Here is a 20,481-nt window from a genome sequence, read left to right as displayed (position 1 = left end):
TTATACATTCTTCACTGTTTATCATTTGTATTTTCATTTCACTTTGGGGGAGGGGGAGGCATAAGGATTTTTTTTCTCACTAAAAGAAGTTTTAATTCCATTGTTGTCAGGCCCAGTGCGGTGGCTCACACCTGTAATCCCAGCACTTTGGGAGGCCGAGGCGGACGGATCACCTGAGATCAGGAGTTTGGCACCAGCCTGGCCAATATGGCGAAATCTCTCTACTAAAAATACAAAAATTAGCTTGGTGTGGTGCCGCATGCCTGTCGTCCCAGGTAATCAGATGGCTGAGGCACTGAGGCATGAGAATCGCTGGAACACAGGAGGCGGAAGTTGCAGGTAAGCCCAGATTGTGCTACTGCACTCCAGCATGGGCAACAGAGCAAGACCCTGTCTCAAAATAAGTAAAATAAAATTCTAATGTTGTCAGAACTATCATCGTTCCCTTATGGTGGCAGCCTTTGGAGCCATGATTTAGAAGGGTCTGTTTTTACCCTCAAATTATATAAACATTAATACAAAAAAATTAGCCGGGCATGGTGGCACGTACCTGTAGTCCCAGCTACTCAGGAGGCTGAGGCAGGAGAATCATTTGAACCCAGGAGGTGGAGGTTGCAGTGAGCCAAGACCATACCACTACACTCCAGCCTGGGAGACAGAGACTCCGTCTCAATCAATCAATCAATCAATCAATAGAATAAGTAATTATATAAACATGAATACTCACATTAATCCAGCACTGATTTTATTTTTATATTATTTTATTTTGTTTTTGAGATGGATTTTTGCTCATGTCACTCAGGCTGGAGTGCAGTGTTGCTATCTCGGCTCACTGCAACCTCCGCCTCGCATGTTCGAGCGATTCTCTTGCCTTGGCCTCCCAAGTAGCCAGGATTAAAGGCACCTGCCACCACACCCGGCTAATTTTTTTGTTGTATTTTTGGTAGAGACTGGGTTTCACCATGTTGGCCACACTGGTCTCAAACTCTTGACCAAGTTATCCACCCACCTCGGCCTCCCAAAGTGCTGGGATTACAGGTGTGAGCCACCATGCCTGGTGGTTATTTTTGCTTTCTTAATACTTCCAAAGTTTTGAATTTTGATGGACTCTGACTTACTAATTTTTAAAACCACTTTTGCTTTTTACATTCTATGTTAAACAAAAATATATATATATAAACAAAGATATTTTAAGCCATGAGCATGAAGGTTTACTTTTCTGTTTTCTGCTAAGAGTTTTGGTTTTAGCCCTTTCATTGAGCTCTGCTGTTCTTTTTTTTTTTTTTTTTTTTTTTTTTTGAGATGGAGTTTTGCCCTTCACTCTTGGTCGCTCAGGCTGGAGTGCAATGGCGCGATCTCGGCTCACTGCAACCTCCGCCTCCCGGGTTCAAGTGATTCTCCTGCCTCAGCATCCTGAGTAGCTGGGATTACAGGCACCTGCCACCATGCCCGGCTAATTTTTTTGTATTTTTAATAGAGACAGGGTTTCACCACGTTGGCCATGCTGGTCCTGAACTCATGACCTCAGTTGATCCACCCACCTTGGCCTCCCAAAGTGCTGGGATTACAGGCGTGAGCCACCGCGCCCGGCTGCAGTTCTTTTTCAAGTTAATTTTTGTGTATGTCATGAGGTAAGGGTCTAAATTCATCTTCTGAGTCTTCTAGTCCATGAATGAAATAACTCTCCATTTATTTACATCTTTAATTCTTTCATCAAGGTTTTATAGTTTTCAAGTTATACACTTACTAAACTTGTAAAAGTATTTAGATTTTGTGTATATTGATTTTGTATTCTGCAACCTTACTGAACTCATTCATTCTATTTGTTTGTTTTTTTGGTGGATTCCTTAGGATTTCCTACATAGAAAAGCATGTTGTTGGCCTGGTGTGGTGGCTCATGCCTGTAATCCCAGCACTTTGGGAGGCCAAGGCAGGCAGATCACCTGAGGTTGGGAGTTCGAGAATAGCCTGATCAACATGGAGAAACCCCGTCTCTACTAAAAATACAAAATTAGCTGGGCATGGTGGCACATGCCTGTAATCCCCGCTACTCGGGCAGCTGAGGCAGAATTGCTTGAACCCGGGAGGCTGAGGTTGCAGTGAGCCAACATCGCGCCATTGCACTACAGCCTGGGCAACAAAAGCGAACTCTGTCTCAGAAAAAAAAAAAAAAAAAAGAAAAGCATGTTGTTGGTATTCTTTAGTATGCATGCCTTCTATTTCTTGCCTGATTGCACTGGCTAGAACCTCCAGTACAATGTTGAATAAAAGTGAAAGTAGGTATCTTTGCCCTCTTCCTGATCTTTCAGGGGAAGGAATTCAGTCTTTTTACCATTAAGTATCATATATAATGTTAGCGGTGGGCTTTTTGAAAAGAGCTTTTGGCCAGGCACAGTGGCTCATGCCCGTAATCCCAGCACTTTGGGAGGCCGAGGTGGGTGGATCACGAGCTCAGTAGTTCAAGACCAGCCTGGCCAACATGGTGAAACCCGTCTCCACTAAAAATACAAAAAATAAGCCAGGCATGGTGGCAGGCGCCTGTAATCCCAGCTACTCAGGAGGCTGAGGTAGGAGAATTGCTTGAACTTGAAACGTGGAGGTTGCACTGAGCCAAGACTGCACCACTGCACTCCAGCCTAGTCAATAGAGCAAGACTCCGAAAAAAAAAAAAAGAGAGTTTTTATTTAGGCTGGGGGAGAGACTTTGTATTCCTAGTAGTAGGTGTTGATTTTGTAAAATGCATTTGCTGCATCTCTTGAAATGTTCATGTAGTTTTTGTCCTTTATTCTATTAATATGCCATATTAATTGACTTTTGATTTAATCTAGCCTTGCATTCCTGGGATAAATCCCCTTAATCATGGTATGTAATTTTTTTTTTAATAATGCTGAATTCCATTTGTCTTTTTTGTTGTTGTTGTTTGAGACGGAGTCTCACTCTGTCGCCCAGGCTGGAGTGCAGTGGCGCAATCTCGGCTCACTGCAAGCTCCCCTCGCGGGTTCACGCCATTTTCCTGCCTCAGCCTCCCCAGTAGCTGGGACTACAGGCACCTGCCACCACACCCGGCTAATTTTTTTGTATTTTTAGTAGAGACGGGGTTTCACCGTGTTAGCCAGGATGGTCTCAATCTCCTGACCTCGTGATCTGCCTCCCTCGGCCTCCCAAAGTGCTGGGATTACAGGTGTGAGCCACCACGCCCAGCCTCCATTTGCCTTTTTTAAGACAGGTTTGAGGCTGGGTGTGGTGGCTACACCTGTAATCCCAGCACTTTGGGAGGCCGAGGGAGGCAGATCACGAGGTCAGGAGATTGAGACCATCCTGGCTAACACGGTGAAACCCCGTCTCTACTAAAAATAAAAAAATTAGCCAGGCGTGGTGGCACGTGCCTGTAATCCCAGCTACTCAGGAGGCTGAGATAGGAGAATCGCTTGAACCCGGGAGGCACAGGTTGCAGTGAGCCGAGATTGTGCCACTGCACTTCAGCCTGGGTGACAGAGCAAGACTGAATCTCAAAAAAAGACAGGTTTGTTTGTCTTGTTGTTGTTGCCTAGGCTGGGAGGCTGAGGCAGGCTGATGACTTGAGCCCAGGAGTTCAAGTGATGGAGTGCAGTGGCACAATCATGGCTCAATACCTGGAACTCCTGGGCTCAAGTGATCCTCCCACCTAGGCCTCCTAAATGGCTGAGATTACCAGCATGAGCCACCATGCCCAACCAAGTTTGCTCATTTTTTATTTAAGATTTTTGCATCTTTATTACTCAGGAATATTGGTCTGTAGTTGTTTCTTTTCTTGTGATGTCTGTGGTTATGGTATTAAGGTGATGCTGATATAATTAGTTGGGAAGTGTTCTTTCATCTTCTATTTTTTGGAAGAGTTTGAAAGATTGACATTAGTTCTCCTTTAAATACTTGGTTGGATTCATCAGTAAAGCCATCTGGGCTTAAGCTTTTGTTTGTGGGAAATGTCATTACTAATTCAATCTCTTAATGACAGGTTTATTCAGATTTTCTGTTTATTGTGAGTAGTTTATGTTTTTCTAGGAACTTATTCATTCCATCTAGGTTATCTAATTTATGTCATATAGTTGTTCTGTAGTATTACCTTATAATCCTTTTTATATCTGTAAGGTCAATAAGGTGAGTAGTAATGTCCTCCATTCATTCCTTTATTTTTTATTTTTATTATATTTATTTATTTAGACACAGGGTGTCACTCTGTTGCCTGGGCTGGAGTGCACTGTCATGATTTTGGCTCACTGCAGCCTTGACCTCCTTGGCTCAAGTGATCCTCCTGCCTCAGCCTCCGAAGTAGCTGGGATTACAGGCATGTGCCACCACACCTGGCTAATTGTTGTATTTTTTGTAGAGATGGGGTTTCATTATGTTGCCCAGGCTGGTCTTGAATTCCTGGGCTCAATGATCTGCCTGCCTCAGCCTCCCAAAGTGTGATTACAGGTGTGACCCACTGCACCAGGCTCTCACATTCATTTCTGATCTTAGTAATTTGAGTCTTTTTTCCTTGGTTATTCTATCTAAAGACTTGTCAGTTTTATCTTTTTAAAGAACCCAGTTTTGATTTTTCTTTATTTTCTACATAATTTTTACTCTAATCTTTATTACTTCCTTCTTGCACTGACTGCATTGATTTTATTTTATTCTGAGATGGAGTCTCACTCTGTTACCCAGGCTGGAGTGCGGTGGCGCAATCTCGGCTCACTGCAACCTCCGCCTCCTGGGTTGAAGTGATTCTCCTGCCTCAGCCTTCTGAGCAGCTGAGACTACAGGCATGCGCCACCACACCCAGCTATTTTTAGTAGAGATGGGGTTTCACCATATTGACCAGGCTGGTCTCAAACTCCTGACCTCAAGTGATCCACCCACCTCAGCCTCCCAAAGTGCTGAGATTACAGGTGTGAGCCACTGTGCCCGGCCCCTGCATTGATTTTAGTTTGTTCTTCCTTCCTAGTCATTTTCCCTGTTGTTAGCCCACACTAAATAAGGCTATGTCTCCTGGCTCCTGGATGATTTTGCCAACTACTTGATCAAGAAACTAGAAGCAGTTTCTACAATTCCCTTAGTGTTACCGGCCCTAAGAAATCTTTTAGGTGAACTGCTTGTATAGATGGTTTCTTCTACTTCAGATTTACAGCCAGGTGTGGTGGCTCACACATGTAATCCCAGCACTTCGGGAGGCCCAGGTGGGCAGATCCCTTGAGGCCAGGAGTTGAGACCAACCTGGCCAACAGGGGGAAACCCCATCTCGATAAAAAAAATACAAAAATTAGACGTGTATGGTGGCGCATGCCTGTAGTTCCAGTTACTTGGAAGGCTGAGCCTGGGAGGTGGAGGCTGCGGTGAGCTGAGATTGTGCCACTGCACCCAAGCCTGGGTGACAGAGTCAGACTCCGTCTCAAAAAAAAAAAAAAAAAAGTTAAAAACCACTGAGCATATTGGCTCACCACACTTTGGGAGGCTGAGCCAGGAGGATTGCTTGAGGCCAGGAGTTCAAGCCTAGCCTGGGCAACATAGTGAGATCCCATCTCTATAAAAATAAAATTAAAAACTAGCAGGGCATGGTGGTGCATGCCTGTAGTCCTAGCTACAACAAACAAACATAGTAGGCTGGGCGTGGTGGCTCATGCCTATAATCCTCACACTTTGGAAAACTGGGGCAGGAGGATCACTTGAGCCCAGGAGTTTGAGACCAGTCTGGACAACATGGTGAGACCTGCTCTCTACAAAAAATTTAAAAATTAGCCAGGTGTGGCCAGGCACGGTGGCTCATGCTTGTAATCCCAGCACTTTGGGAGGCTGAGGCAGGTGGATCACGAGGTCAGGAGTTCGAGACCAGCCTGGCCAATATAGTGAAACCCCATCTCTACTGAAAATACAAAAATTAGCTGGGCATGGTGGCACGTGCCTGTAATCCCAGCTACTCGGGAGGCTGAGGCAGGAGAATCACTTGAACCCGGGAGGCGGAGGTTGTGGTGAGCTGAGATCACGCCACTACACTCCAGCCTGGGCAACAGAGTGAGACTCCATCTCAAAAAAAAAAAAAAAAAAAATTAGCCAGGTGTGGTAGTGCATGCCTGTGGTCGCAGGTTACTAGGGAGGCTGAGGCGGGGGGAATCACTTGAGCCTGGGAGGTTAAGGCTGCAGTGAGCCATGATCACACCACTGCACTGCAGCCTGAGTGACAGAGCAAATCCCTATCTCAAAAATAAAACAAACCAAAAAGAAAAACAAAAACAAAAACCCAAAGTTACAATCCTTTGTTTTTTGTTTGTTTTGTTTTGTTTTTGAGACAGAGTCTCGGTATATCACCCAGGCTGGAATACAGTGGCGCAATCTCGGTTCACTGCAACCTCTGCCTCCCAGGTTCAAGTGATTCTCCAGCCTCAGCCTCCCAAGTAGCTGGGTTTACAGGCACAGTGCCACCACTCCCGGCTAATTTTTGCCTTTTTAGTAGACATGGGTTTCGCCATGTCGGCCAGGCTGGTCTTGAACTCCTGACTTCAAGTGATCTACCCACCTCAGCCTTCCAAAGTGCTAGGATTACAGGTGTGAGCCACCGCGCCCAGCCTGGTTTTTTATATTAATTGTTCCCCCACACCGGCCCACCTCTTTCCCTGGACATTCAGGCTACCAAGAAGAGTGTACTGGCCATCTTGAATTCCTCAGCCCATGCTTACCTTTAGTCCTCTGCAAAGTAGTGTCTGTTCCTGCTTTACTGGAACACTGCAGTTTTTGGCAAAGTGAGGACTAACTTTCTCAACCTTTCCTTCCCCACCTAAAACACCTTTTCTTCAACTAGCTTTCAGTTTCGAGATTTGCCAACATATGGTCTTGGCCTTCAGCTCTTCCTCCAGGCTACTCTAGGTATCCAGAGTGAAGCTCTCTGGTGCCTGAAGGCATACCTCAAAGACTCAGCCTGAAATCCAAGTAGCCTGAATTCCACATCTTGTGAGTGAACTTGGGCCTATCCACCTCCCTTCTCATTCACTGCTATTTTTCTGTTTTGGAACTTACTCCATCTTCTTTTTCTTTTTCTTCTTTTTTTTTTTTTTTAAACACTTTTTTGTTTTGTTTCATCTTTTTGATTTTTTCTTCTTTTTGAAATGGAGTTTCACTCTTGTTGTCCAGGCTGGAGTGCAATGGTGCAATCTTGGCCCACTGCAACCTCCACCTCCCGGGTTCAAGCAATTCTCCTGCCTCAGCCTCCGAAGGAGCTGGGATTACAGGCGCCCGCCACCACGCCTAGCTAAATTTTATAATTATTATTATTATTATTATTTTTTTTTTTTTTGAGACGGAGTCTCGCTCTGTCACCCAGGCTGGAGTACTGGAGTGTAGTGGCGTGATCTCAGCTCACTGCAAGCTCCGCCTCCCGGGTTCACGCCATTCTCCTGCCTCAGCCTCTCCGAGTAGCTGGGATTACAGGCGCCCGCCACCACGCCCGGCTAATTTTTTATATTTTTAGTAGAGATGGGGTTTCACCGTGGTCTCCATCTCCTGACCTCGTGATCCGCCCACCTCGGCCTCCCAACGTGCTGGGATTATAAGCGTGAGCCACCGCGCCCAGCCTATTATTATTTTTAGTAGAGATAGGGTTTAGTCGTGTTGGCCAGGCTGGTCTCGAACTCCTAACCCCAAGTGATCCACCCGCCTAGACCTCCCAAAGTGCTGGGATTACAAGCGTGAGCCACCGTGCCTGGCCTTGATTGTATTAATCAACATCCAAATGTGACTCAACTTACTTCATCTTCTCTAGCCTCTCTACCGTATAGTTTCTAATGTGTAGATAAATCACAGTCTGTTGAGACTAATCATATTTGGTGTCTAGATCTCTAAAGTCCTCTTTAAAAACAAAAAACAACTCAAAGTTTAATCTGCTTACTAAAAAGTATATAAATCATTAAGTGTGACACTCAAGAAAATTTCAAAGTAATAGTGATGTAACAACCACCCAGATCAAACTTGCTTACTTTCTGAACTTTATATAAATGGAATCCTATAGTGTCTTTTAGCTCACTCATGTTGGGAGTAGTTTATTAATTTTCAATGGTATATAACATTTCATTGTATGGATCTGCTGCAATTTATCCTTTCTTTTATAGATAGACATTTGGTCACTTCTGTTTATTTCCATGTTGAAAAACACTGCTATCAACACTCATTAGCATTGTTATTGGTGCATTTCAATAACTGCTCAGGAGGCTGAGATGAGAGAATCGCTTAAGCCCAGGAGACAGAGGTTGTAGTGAGTGGAGATTGCACCACCACACTCCAGCCTGGGCAACAGAGCAAGACCCTGTCTCAAAAAAAAAAAAAAAAAAAAAAAAAAAGAATTTTGGAAAACTTGTATCACCACTGTCTTGACACCTTCCCAATTATTACATTTTTCTGATGAGATTGGTGGTGGTACTAATCAATGTGATTTTTTATTATACTGTATAATGAAATGAGTCAGTATTTGGAAAATTAAGTATTTCAATAAACCAATATTTTCCTAATGACTGAGTGATGTTACAAAATCATGCACGAATAAAAAAGCCATTCAAAGTGTAAGAAGCTACCATTTGCTGAGTGTTGGTATAGTAGAAAGAATAGTGTCCACAATTATCTAAATATCTGTGTGAGGCTGGATTTTCTTCAATCAAAACAACATATTGCAACAGATTTAATTTGGAATAGGATATGAGGCTGGGCATGGTGGCTGATGCCTGTAATCCCAGCACTTTCGGAGTTGGAAGTGGGCAGACTGCTTGAGCTCAGAGCTCTGGAGTTTAAGACCAGGTTGGGCAACATAGCAAAACCCTGTCTCAATTTTTAAAAACCATTAAAAAACAAAAAAAGATATGAGAAACCAGCTGTTGTCTATTAGGCCAGACATTAAACAGATTTACAAACATGTAAAATAAGGCCACTTTTCTTTCTTTTTTTTTTTTTTTTTTGAGATAGAGTCTTGCTCTGTTGCCCAGAGTGGAGTGCAGTGGCACAATCTCGACTCACTGCAACCTCCACCTCCTGGGTTCAAGCGATTCTCCTGCCTCAGCCTCCTAAGTAACTGGGATTACAGGTGCACACTACCATGCCCGGCTAATTTTGTATTTTTAGTAGAGACTAGGTTTCACCATGTTGGCCAGGTTGGTCTCAAACTTCTGACCTCAAGTGATCCACCCACCTTGGCCTCCAAAGTGCTGGGATTACAGGCGTGAGCCACCATGCCCGGCCAGGCCACTGAATTTGTTTTGAGAAACAAATTATTTTTCAGGCCAGGCGTGGTGGCTCACACCTATAATCCTAGCACTTTGGGAGGCTGAGGCAGGAGGATTGCTTGAGCCCAGGAGTTTGAGACCAGCCTGGACAACATGGTGAAACCCTGTCTCTACAAAAACATAAAAATTAGCCGGACGTGGTAGCGCATGCCTGTAATCCCAGCTACTCAGGAGGCTGAGGCAGGATAATTGCTTGAACCCGGGAGGTAGAGGTTGCAGTGAGCTGAGATCGTGCCACTGCACTCCAGCCTGGGTGACAGAGACCCTGTCTCAAAAAATAATAATCATAATCATAATCATTTTTCATTAAAAGGTTATCCATGTTAACATGAGTTATAGTCATTGAATTAGGTTTCCCAAAGTTTGAATTTCTAATATAGTAAATATCAGTATCTATACCTTACAAAACAAAAGCTCTTTAGGGTACTCAATAATTTTTTTTTCTTCTGGAGACAGGATCTGGCTCTGTTGCCCAGGCTGGCTGGAGTGCAGTGGTGAAATCTCGGCCCACTGCAAACTCCACCTCCTGGGCTCAAGCAATTCCCCTACCTCAGCCTCCCAAATAGCTGGGACCACAGGCACATGTCACCACGCTCGGCTAATTTTTGGATTTTTTAGTAGAGATGGGGTTTCATCATGTTGGCCAGGCTGGTCTTGAACTCCTGACCTCAAGGGATCCACTTGCCTTGGCCACCCAAAGTGCTGGGATTACAGGCCTGAGCTACTGCGTCCTGCTGGTACTCAATATATATATAGATTTTTTTTTTGAGTTGGAGTTTCATTCTGTCACCTCGGCCGGAGTACAGTGGTATGATCAGGCATGAGCCACCATGCCCGGCCTCAATGATTTTTAAGAGCAGGGGGACCCAAACATTTGGGAACTGCTGGCTTAGATGATCTTAGAGTTTGTAGCTGGGCCTGGTGGCTCAGGCCCATAATCCCAGCATTTTGGGAGGCTGAGGTGGGTGGATTGCTCGAGCTCAGGAGTTCAAGACCAGCCTGGCCAACATGGAGAAACCCCATCTTTACAATAAAATACAAAAACATTAGCTGGGCATGGTTGTACGCACCTGTCATCCCAGCTACTCTAGAGGCTGAGGTGGGAGGATCGCTTGAGTCCTGGAAGTGGAGGTTGTAGTGAGCCAAGACCCACTCCAGTCTGGGTGTCAGAGTGAGATACTATCTCAAAAAAAAAAAAAAAAAAATGAAGAAGAATTTGTAACAATAATATATGCAGGCTGGAGCCTTTGGCATAAATTAAATAGGGTTACTTGGTGAAAACTCAGGTTTTTAACTTAAAAGCTGCCTGGTACAGCTATAGGTTATAGGTGCGGTGGTGGCTCACACCCATAATCCTAGCACTTCAGGAAGGCCAAGGTAGAAGGCTCGGTTGCGGCCAAGAGTTCAAGACCAACCTTGGCAACATAGCAAGAACTCGTTTCTACAAAACATAATTTTAAAAAATATTAGCTAGGTGTGGTTGCACTCACCTGTAGTTCCAGCTCCTCAGGAGACTGAGGCAGGAGAATTGCTTGAGTCCAGACGGTCAAGGCTACAGTGAGCTGTGATTATGCCACTGCACTCCCGTCTAGGTGCCAGAGTAAGACTCTGTCAATGAATGAATGAATCAATACAAGTAAATATAAATAAATACATAAAAATATTGCTGGCTTTTTATAGTATGCTGTTCAAAACCAAACCCAACAAACTCACTTACATGAGTTAATTTTGAGGCCACAAATACCTGTCACATCTTGGGTGATATCAGAGAAACATTTGAGTAGAGAGGCAGTTGCATAGCACAGTTCACTCATAAAGTAGAAATGGTATATTCACAAGAACTTGAGAACGTTGGAGGTGTGGTGACTCTATTGCATGCATGAGCAGGTTGTTTATCTACTCCTGAGGCAGATAATAAAGCCCTCCCAGAAACTACTCACCCTTATTGCTTTGTGAGCAGAGCCCTATAGTTCTCTCTCAGCTGAAGCAAAACATGCTGCCTACATTTAAAAGGGGTCTTGAGGTTTTGGCTCCAGTTTCTGTCTCATCTTTACAGTTTTCACAGGATTATATTTTCAGCAAATAGAACAGCTCTAGAAACTTCCTTGGATGTGCCTTTAAAGTTTACACCAAGGCTGGCTTAAGATTGTAGTCAGTTTCTCTCTCCCATGATAATGAGACCACATATGTCTGGCTAATTGTGTTAACTGGCAATGGCAGAATGAAAGAACATAGAATTCTAATGGTAAAACACAATTATATAAGGATGTAGCCAAAGAACCATGGGGCATCTCACCAACAATAAATTTTTTTACAATTTTAGGGAAGAGAGAAATAAACTCCAAATAAAACCATGGGCTGGGTGCAGTGGCTCACGCCTGTAATCTCAGCACTTTGGGAGGCCAAAGCGGGTGGATCACCTGAGGTCAGGAGTTCGAGACCAGGCTGGCCAACATGGTGAAACCTCTTCTCTACTAAAAATATAAAAATTAGCCAGGCATGGTGGCAGGCACCAGTAATCCCAGCTACTTGGGAGGCTGAGGCAGGAGAATCACTTGAACCTGGGAGGTGGAGGTTGCGGTGAGCCGAGATCACGCCACTGCACTCCAGCCTGGGTGACAGAGTGAGACTCCGTCTCAAAAAAACAAACAAATGAACACCACAAAAATCAGCCAGGCTTGATGGTGGGCGCCTGTAATCCCAGCTACTCTGGAGGCTGAGGCAGGAGAATTGCTTGAACTCGGGAGGTGGAGGTTGCAGTAAGCTGAGATCTTGCCATTCCACTCCAGCCTGAGCAACAGACACCGTCTCGAATAAATAAATAAATAAATAAATAAATAAATAAATAAAATCATGTTTCTCTGGGCTGTATGTATAAGGATCAACATCAGATCTTGACAGTGAAGTGAACCCAGGGTCCTTAATTGAGATAGATGTGGAATGTTGTATTCAAAAACCCCTTGTCCGAAACAGCTGCGACTGAATTGTCAATTAAGGCTGTTTCTTTGTATCAAAGTGACTTAGAAAAACAAATGAAAAAAGAAAAACAAAATTAAAAAATAAATAAAGTGACTTAGATCCTCCAGGCAAAAATGGATGTTTCATTGTTACTGATAAATAAATTTAAATAGTACATTTTCTGATAGTCTGTAATTTTAGAGAATAATGTTTCTCACTGAGTAAGAACATAATAGTCATTCAAAAATGGGAGATCGGCTGGGTGCGGTGGCTCACACCTGTAATCACAACACTTTTGGAGGCTGAGGTGGGTGGACTACTTGAGGTCAGGAGTTCGAGACCAGCCTGGCCAACATGGTAAAACCCCGTCTTTACAAAAATTCACCTGGCCGTGGTGGCGGGTGCCTGTAATCCCAGCTACTCGGGAGGCTGAGGCAGGAGAATCACTTGAACCTGGGAGGCAGAGGTTGCAGTGAGCAGAGATCGTGCCACTGCACTCCAGCCTAGGCAACAGAGCGAGACTCCATCTTAAAAAAAAAAAAAAAAAAAAAAAGCGAGCTCATTATGACAATTTACAGCTGCAGCATGTCTTTGGGAGAAACTTAATTTTGCAGCTGGTTTTATCTGTGTCTGTCTCAACCTGGTATAAATGATGGCAGATTTCTCTCTGTGTCTGTCTCAACCTGGTATAAATGATGGCAGATTTCTCTTTTCTCTCACGGATATAGTTATATAATATAAAACTTAATTTTATATAAATATATACTATATATAATATATATAACATATATATTATATATAATATATATAATATAATATATATTACATATAATATATATAAGCATATATATGTTATATATATTATATATAAGCATATATATGTTTTATATATAAGGAAAAAAGAGAGAGTCCAGGCTGGAGTGCAATGGTGCCATCATAGCTCATTGCAGCCTCTGACTCCTCGACTAAAGGGATCCTCCTGCCTGCAGCTCCCAGAGTAGTTGGGACTACAAGGCATGAGACACCACACCGGGTTAATTTTTAATTTTTTTGTGGAAACAGGGCCTCCTTATGCTGCCCAGGCTGGTCTATAACTCCTGGCCTCAGGCAGTCCTCCTATCTCCCACAGTGCTGGGATTACAGGTCTGAGCTATCCCTCTAGGCTCACTAATCTAATTTTTACTTTCTCTTCTCTTAGCTGCGAAAAGGTTAGTTCTCTTAGTAAAGAGGTGCCTTGGAGGGGATTCTAGAAATGGTTAGAAAGCTCAGCTTCACCTTAAATACAACCAAAGCTACTCAAGTATGTCAGCAAGGAAAGTCTGTTTTTTAAAAGAAGAGTTGGCTGGGTGCGGTGGCTCATGCCTGTAATCCCAGCACTTTGGGAGGCTAAAGTGGGTGGATCACCTGAGGTCAGGAGTTTGAGACCAGCCTGGCCAACATGGCGAAACCCCGTCTCTACTGAAAGTACAAAAATTAGCCGGGCATGGATGGCAGGAGCCTGTAATCCCAGCTACTCAGGAGGCTGTGGCAGGAGAATAGCTTGAACCTGGGAGGTGGAGGTTGCAGTGGGCCAAGATCCCGCCACTGCACTCCAGCCTGGGCGACAAGAGCGAGACTCCGTCTCAAAAATAAATAAATAAATAAATAAGTAAATAAATAGTTAAGTATGAGATCAGTCTCCCTTCCCCCATCAGTAAATCAAAACAACGATTAGGAGACATATTTTAATAGGTCCAGTAAAAACTCCAGGCTAGGCTGGGCACGGCTCATGTCGTAATCCCAGCACTTTGGGAGACCAAGGCAGGAGGGTTGCTGGAGCCTAGGAGTTCCAGACCAGCTTGGACAATATGGTGAAACCACATCTCAAAAAACAAAAACAAAAAACTCCAGACTATGATCACACAGGCAAATATACAGAGAAGGTAAGGTGAAAGGAGAAGTATGTGTTTGACTACAATTTCAGGGCTGGGGGCAGGCCTGGAATCTAAGCCTTCTTTACCATCTCTGCAACCATCATCTTTTGTTGCTGGTAGGATTGGGGTTGGCTTCAAGTTTTGGTCCTGTAGAACTGATTGGCTCTGTACCACAGAAGTGGAAAGCTGGGCAAACACATGGGAGTGGGTCCTGGAAAGGGCCTAGTCATACTGGGGCCTCTGGGGTTCCACATCACTGGATGAAGGCAGCCAGGCATTATGACTTTCATAGACTCCAGGTACTTTTAATGGAGCCTCTTTCCTCCATTAAAAAAATACATAAAATTGTACGTTATCTTTATTTTATTTTTTTAGAGATGGGGTCTCTGTCACCCAGGCTAGAGTGCAGTGGTGCAGTCATAGCTCACTGCAGCCTCGACCTTGTGCACTCAGGCTATCCTTCCTCAGCTTCCCGAGTAGCTGGGACTACAGGCGCATGTCACCACAACCAGCTAATTATTTTATTTTTTGTAGAGACAGGTCCTCTCTATGTTGCCCAGGGTGGTCTCAAACTCCTAAGCTCAAGTGATGCTCCCGCCTCAGCCTCCCAAAGTGATGGGATTACAGGCATGTATATATATTTTAAAAATATATTTAAAAAAATACATTTTTGGCAAGGCGCAGTGGCTCAAGGCTGTAATCTCAGCACTTTGGGAGGCCGAGGTGGGTAGATCACCTGAGGTCAGGAGTTCAAGACCAGCCTGGACAACATGATGAAACTCCACCTCTAGTAAAAATACAAAATTAGCTGGGTGTGGTGGTGCATGCCTGTAATCCCAGCTACTTGGGAGGCCTAGGCAGGAGAATCACTTGAACCCAGGAGGCAGAGGCTGCAGTGAGCCAAGATTCGCCATTGCACTCCAGCCTGAGCAAAAGAGCAAAACTTTGTCTCTAAATAAATAAATAAATAAAAAATAATTGCATACTTAAAATCTTCTGGCCCTGGCCAGTTGCAGTGGCTCATGCCTGTAGTCCAACATTTTGGGAGGCCAAGGCGGGAGGACTGCTTGAGCCCAGGAGTTCGAGACTAGCCTGGGCAACATAGGGAGACCTCTGTCTCTACAGTGGGTGTGATGGCATGCACCTGCCTCAGCTACCCAGTGAGCTGAGATCGTGCCACTGCACTCCAGCCTGGGTGACAGAGTGAGACCCTGTCTCAAAAAAGAAAAGAAGAGAAGGAAAGAAAAAGAGAGAGAAAGTGAGAAAGAATCTTCCAGCCCTTAAGAGCTCTGTGGAACGTCAATTTGCTCTGGCCGCTTTCCCATTTTGATCTCAGGCTGGCGTCAGGCCCACTGCAGGATCCCTGGCACCCCAAGAAGCTAACCCAGATGGTGGGAGAAGTGTTCGATTAACCCGGCCAGGTTGGCTCAGTGCATCTCTCCACCTCAATCTCTGGTGTTGGCTTCCATGCACTCGGGAAAACTGCCCACTTGTCCCCAGGCTTCCAAGGAGGCCCACATGACCGTCTGAGCTCCCAAAAGGTTTCTTGCACAATAGCCTTCCCGTTTGGGCAGGCTCAGGTGCAAAGGCGTATCGGTCTCCCCAAAGCTGAGAGGCGCGAAACCAACACTTGCGAATCAGATTCTGGCCTCTCACTGAGCAGGGAGGTTCTTTCCTCAGGGGAGAGCAGTAATCCCACAGGATCATTTCTTCCCTGAGGAAGAAATAACTGAACTAGCCACTGTTGGGTTACACCTGAGACCGAGTTGTGTCTGAGACTAACTGCTTCACGGTGTCCAGCATGCTGGGGATTTACGTGGGGTTTATGGCAGAAGATCCCCACAGGATAATGGGGTGCCATCTTTTCCACACCAGGAAGTAGAATTTGAGAGAAGTTAACTTATTCCTGTGTGGCTCAGATCACCACAGTCCCCCTGAAGAAGCCGTTAAAATTCTATACGTGCTGGGTAAAATATTCTTTGTCTACAGTAATGTAAGTGCATCTCATGATTAGATTAAGGCTTTAAATTTTTTTAGGTTTATTTTTGGGGTCTCACTCTGTCACCCAAGCAGGAGTGCAGTGGTGTGATCATGGCTCACTGCACCCTCAAACCCCTTGGCTTAAGCGATCTGCTAGCCTCCACCTCCTAAAGGGCTGGGATTACAGGCACGAGCCACACTATCTGGCCTTGATTAGGTTAAGGGGTTTTTGTTTGTTTGTTTGTTTGTTTTTTGAGATGGAGTCTCACTCTGTAGCCCAGGCTGGAGTGTAGTGGTGCCATCTTGGCTCACTGCAACCTTTGCCTCTGGGGTTCAAGCAATTCTCCTGCCTCATCCTTTCGAGTAGCTGGGATTGCAGGTAACCACCACACACTGGCCATTTTTTTTTTTTTTTTTTTTTTGAGACGGAGTTTTGCTTGTTGTCCAGGCTGGAGTGCAATGGTGTGATCTTGGCTCACGACAACCTTTGCCTCCTGGGTTCAAGCGATTCTCCTGCCTCAACCTCCTGAGTAGCTGGGATTATAGGCATGCATCACCATGTCCGTCTAATCTTTTGTATTTTTAGTAGAGACTAGGTTTCTCCATGTTGGTCAGGCTGGTCTTGAACTCCCAACCTCAGGTGATCTGCCCACCTCAGCCTCCCAAAGTGCTGGGATTACAGGCATGAGCGACCGTGTCTGGCCCACACCCATCTAATTTTTGTATTTTTAGTAGAGACGGGTTTTCTCCATGTTGGTCAGGCTGGTCTCAAACTCCTGACCTCAAGTGATCCTCCTGCCTTGGCCTCCCAAAGTGCTGGGATTATAGGCATGAGCCACCTTGCCTGGCCAGATTAAGGTTTTAAATGTTTATTGCATCAGAGCCATAGCTAAATCTTGTTTTCCTGTAAGTATGCCCTGCACATCTGATAGTCAAGTTTTCTCAGAAACCATTGAGGGTAAGAGGGGGTGGGCTCAGGGGCAGAAAACTGGAACCTCCACACAGTCCTAGATGATCATATGGAGTCTGGAACATGCTTTCCACTATTTTGAGTTTTGTCTTCTATGCTGGCTGTGGCGGCTCACGCCTGTAATCCCAGCACTTTGGGAGGCCAAAGTGAGAGGACTGCTTGAGCCTAGGAGTTCAAAACCAGCCTGGCAACATAGTGGGACCCTGTCTCTACAAACAGACAAACAAACAACAACAACAACAAAAAGCTGGAAAATAGCTGGGTGTGGTGACAGGTGCCTGTGGTCTCAGCTACTCAGGAGGCTGAGATGGGAGGGTCACTTAGGCCTGGGAGGTCGAGGCTTCAGTGAGCCGAGATCGTGCCACTGCATTCCAGTCTAGGCAAGAGAGTGAGACCTATCTCAGAAAAATAGAAGTTTTAAAACAAACACATAGTTAATTGTAAGAACGAAATAGTATATTCAGCAGATACTATCTATTGTGAAACAACTACCAAACAATATTTCTACAAATATAGTAGAAAATGTGTAAGGACATGCATGGGGATGATATATACACACTAGCTTCAGGATGATTTCCTCTGGAGAGGGAAAGGAAAGATGCTTGAGTAATATCTATTTTAAAAACAGAGGAGTGAGGCAAATGTGGGGAAATGTCAACATCTGTTAAACTCGGGGAGGGTACATGGCCGTGTTATATCACTTTTTTGGATGTGTGAAACCTTTCATAATTCAAATTTTTAATTAAAATTACAAACATTGGGAAAAAAATGTCCATCGATAATGGTTGTCTTAGGATACTGGAAATAAAGGAAAATTGTCTAACTTGCTACATGTTCTATAAGACCACCTCTGACATTTTGTTTAAAACATGACACACTTGCTTGAATGATTTAAAAATGGTAACCATCCGGAGAGTCAGAAGATAACAACAGGGGGCAGAACAGAGAAAACTGACACATTCAACAAGCCTGCCCTGGGTCCGATCTACCTATCTTTGGGAGGTAACGATGAAACCTTAACCTAGCCAGCAAAGGTGATTCCCAGTCTATTAATAGAGTCGTCAATTCAAACTCACAGTTAATCAGCTATAAGGTGGGCAGAGGACTTTCAGGCTAAGCATACCTTATGAGCAGAGATGACGAAGGAGAGCATTGGAGACCCAACAGGAGGCCAAATGAATACTAGTTCAAGGTCAAAGAGGCAATCCCGGCGATTGAGGCAGCGCAGGAAGTGTCCAATGTGCCTCTATGACGGGACGTCGATTGCAGCCGCTCACCCAGACGCGGTGCGAGGCGCCGCCGGAAGGGGTGGAGCGGATCGAATATGGTAAAAGAGAGCCCGAGCTTCGCGCCTGGGTCTGGAGGAGGTCTCGCGAAAGCCGCCTCGAGCGCGCTCCGCGGCTGCTGGTCCCAGTATGGTCGATGATGCTGGTGCCGCTGAGTCCCAGCGGGGCAAACAGACCCCGGCCCACTCCCTGGAGCAGCTGCGTAGGTTACCACTTCCGCCGCCACAGATTCGCATCCGGCCCTGGTGGTTTCCGGTGCAGGAACTGAGAGACCCTTTGGTGTTCTACCTAGAGGCATGGCTGGCAGACGAGCTCTTTGGTGAGCGACCCCAGGTGTGCTAGTGGGTTGTCCACCTCCAGTCTGAGAGATGCTCGGCAGAGCAGCTCTCTACAGACTCTTTCCCAGATTCGCAAGCCAGGAGTGTTGCAGTGATGCTCACCTTCCAGCTCTTCCCTTCCCTGGCCAACATTCCCTTCAAGTCCAGCTTCTAACCTGTCACCGTGCAGCCCCTCAGAGTTTTTCCTTACTTGTTTAGGCCCAGACCGAGCCATAATTCCAGAAATGGAGTGGACGAGCCAGGCCCTGCTGACAGTGGACATAGTGGACTCAGGGAACCTAGTCGAAATCACCGTTTTCGGGCGGCCCCGTGTACAGAATCGGGTGAAGAGCATGCTCCTGTGCCTGGCATGGTTTCACCGGGAACACCGTGCCCGAGGTGAGGGTCTTTGAGAACCTGCATGTGGAGGAAGCCACGAGTGACCATACTGGCCTTGCTCGGCTTCCTTCCATCCTCCCTTAACCTTCTCAAAATTTCTTGGTTTCCAGACCCCAGGGAGCTGTACGAAGTTTGTTGGGAGGGGATCCTGGGGTAGGGCCTTGGGAAAGTCAGCGGAGATCTGATAGATTCAGACCCATCACTGCCCAAGTCAGCCTCAGCTGGGTTACAGCACTATCGCAGATCTTTTCTCTCCTCCCCAACTCCCAATCACGGAGTAGTTCGAAACAGCGAACACTTGTCCCTGTCCATGGTTAGTATCAACTGCTTCTCTTCCAGCTGAGAAGATGAAACACCTTGAGAAGAACTTGAAGGCCCATGCATCAGACCCCCACTCTCCCCAGGATCCTGTTGCTTAAGACAACATAGTTACTGTTGGGAACATCTTAACTTTCTAACTTTGGCTGCTAAAGTTGAAGAGAAGCAAGTATAGCATTCCTAAATCCCTGTATTCCTTTTTCCTGTGTCTTGATGGAATGTGGTTTATTTTGTTGCAAGAGTGAGTTTAAACTGTTCTAATAAAGAAATGGCTATTTTGCCAAAAGCATTAAGATCTTCACACACTTATAATAAAGCAAATTTATAAAAGATTGACTCCCACTCATGTTTTGATATGAAGGGTGGGCAGGTTACAGTTTTGTAGGTTTTTGTTTTTTTTTTCCTGAATTCCCATCATTTTGAAATTCCTAATCCTTTTATGATTTTCTGGTCAGAATGAGGCCCTCACCCACAGGGGGCAGATATGCAGGGGCAGATAACCTCACAAATGGTGATCTGTTTTGTTTTTACATAATTGGTCCTCAAACTTTAAAGCTTGTAAGAAATCACCTTGGGAGCTTGTTAAAACACAATTTCCTAGGCTCCTTCTCCAGAGAATTCTGATTCAGTACTGTTGGGGTGGGGCTTAAAATTTCATTTCTGATGAGCTCACACGTACTACTAAAGCAGCTTATCTGAGGCTCTCACTTTGAAGCTGGTAATTGATCCCCCGAAGAGCACCAGCTGTGCGTTTTCCTGGAGTGGGGCGTCCATTGGGCACAGGATGACATTGCAAGAAGCAAGCCTGGGCGGTCAGCGTTCATTAATGGTAGTTTTGCGATTCACCACGGAAGAGCAGGGTTCCCAGGCACCTTGGCTTGTGGATGGCGCCCTGCCTTGGAGCCGGCTGTCTCCCTTTTTTCTACAAGGCAAGGCTGCACAGGTGTCCGGCATGGGCCAGGTTGTTTTTCCACTACGTGTTGTACTGAAATTACCAATCTCTGCAAAAGAGCTCCTATCCTTGCCGCCCCATTTTCTGGAAGTAGAATTTTTGGGGCGAAA

At 45.2% G+C, this 20,481-nt stretch overlaps 1 protein-coding gene across 1 annotated transcript; it reads left to right on the top strand.

The window, feature by feature from the left end:
* Positions 1 to 18,378: 18,378 nt before the first annotated feature.
* On the top strand, positions 18,379 to 19,749 carry OOEP (oocyte expressed protein). The gene is made up of 3 exons (XM_002817064.3): positions 18,379 to 18,704; positions 18,922 to 19,101; positions 19,441 to 19,749. The coding sequence occupies exons 1-3, from the start codon at positions 18,515 to 18,517 to the stop codon at positions 19,518 to 19,520; spliced, it is 450 nt and encodes a 149-aa protein (XP_002817110.1). The 5' UTR covers positions 18,379 to 18,514; the 3' UTR covers positions 19,521 to 19,749.
* Positions 19,750 to 20,481: the final 732 nt, after the last annotated feature.

Source organism: Pongo abelii, chromosome 5 (genome assembly GCF_028885655.2).
Source record: "Pongo abelii isolate AG06213 chromosome 5, NHGRI_mPonAbe1-v2.0_pri, whole genome shotgun sequence".
Taxonomy (NCBI): domain Eukaryota; kingdom Metazoa; phylum Chordata; class Mammalia; order Primates; family Hominidae; genus Pongo; species Pongo abelii.
The sequence above is the reverse complement of the archived record's forward strand: the minus strand, read 5'-3'. Positions and strand labels throughout refer to the sequence as shown.

Excerpts from the sequence above, each read along its gene's own strand:
- OOEP (XM_002817064.3), top strand. The coding sequence starts at position 18,515 with ATGGTCGATGATGCTGGTGCCGCTGAGTCCCAGCGGGGCAAACAGACC. Across the intron at positions 18,705-18,921 it reads GCTGGCAGACGAGCTCTTTG|GCCCAGACCGAGCCATAATT; the intron begins GTGAGCGACCCC and ends TTACTTGTTTAG. Across the intron at positions 19,102-19,440 it reads CCGGGAACACCGTGCCCGAG|CTGAGAAGATGAAACACCTT; the intron begins GTGAGGGTCTTT and ends CTTCTCTTCCAG.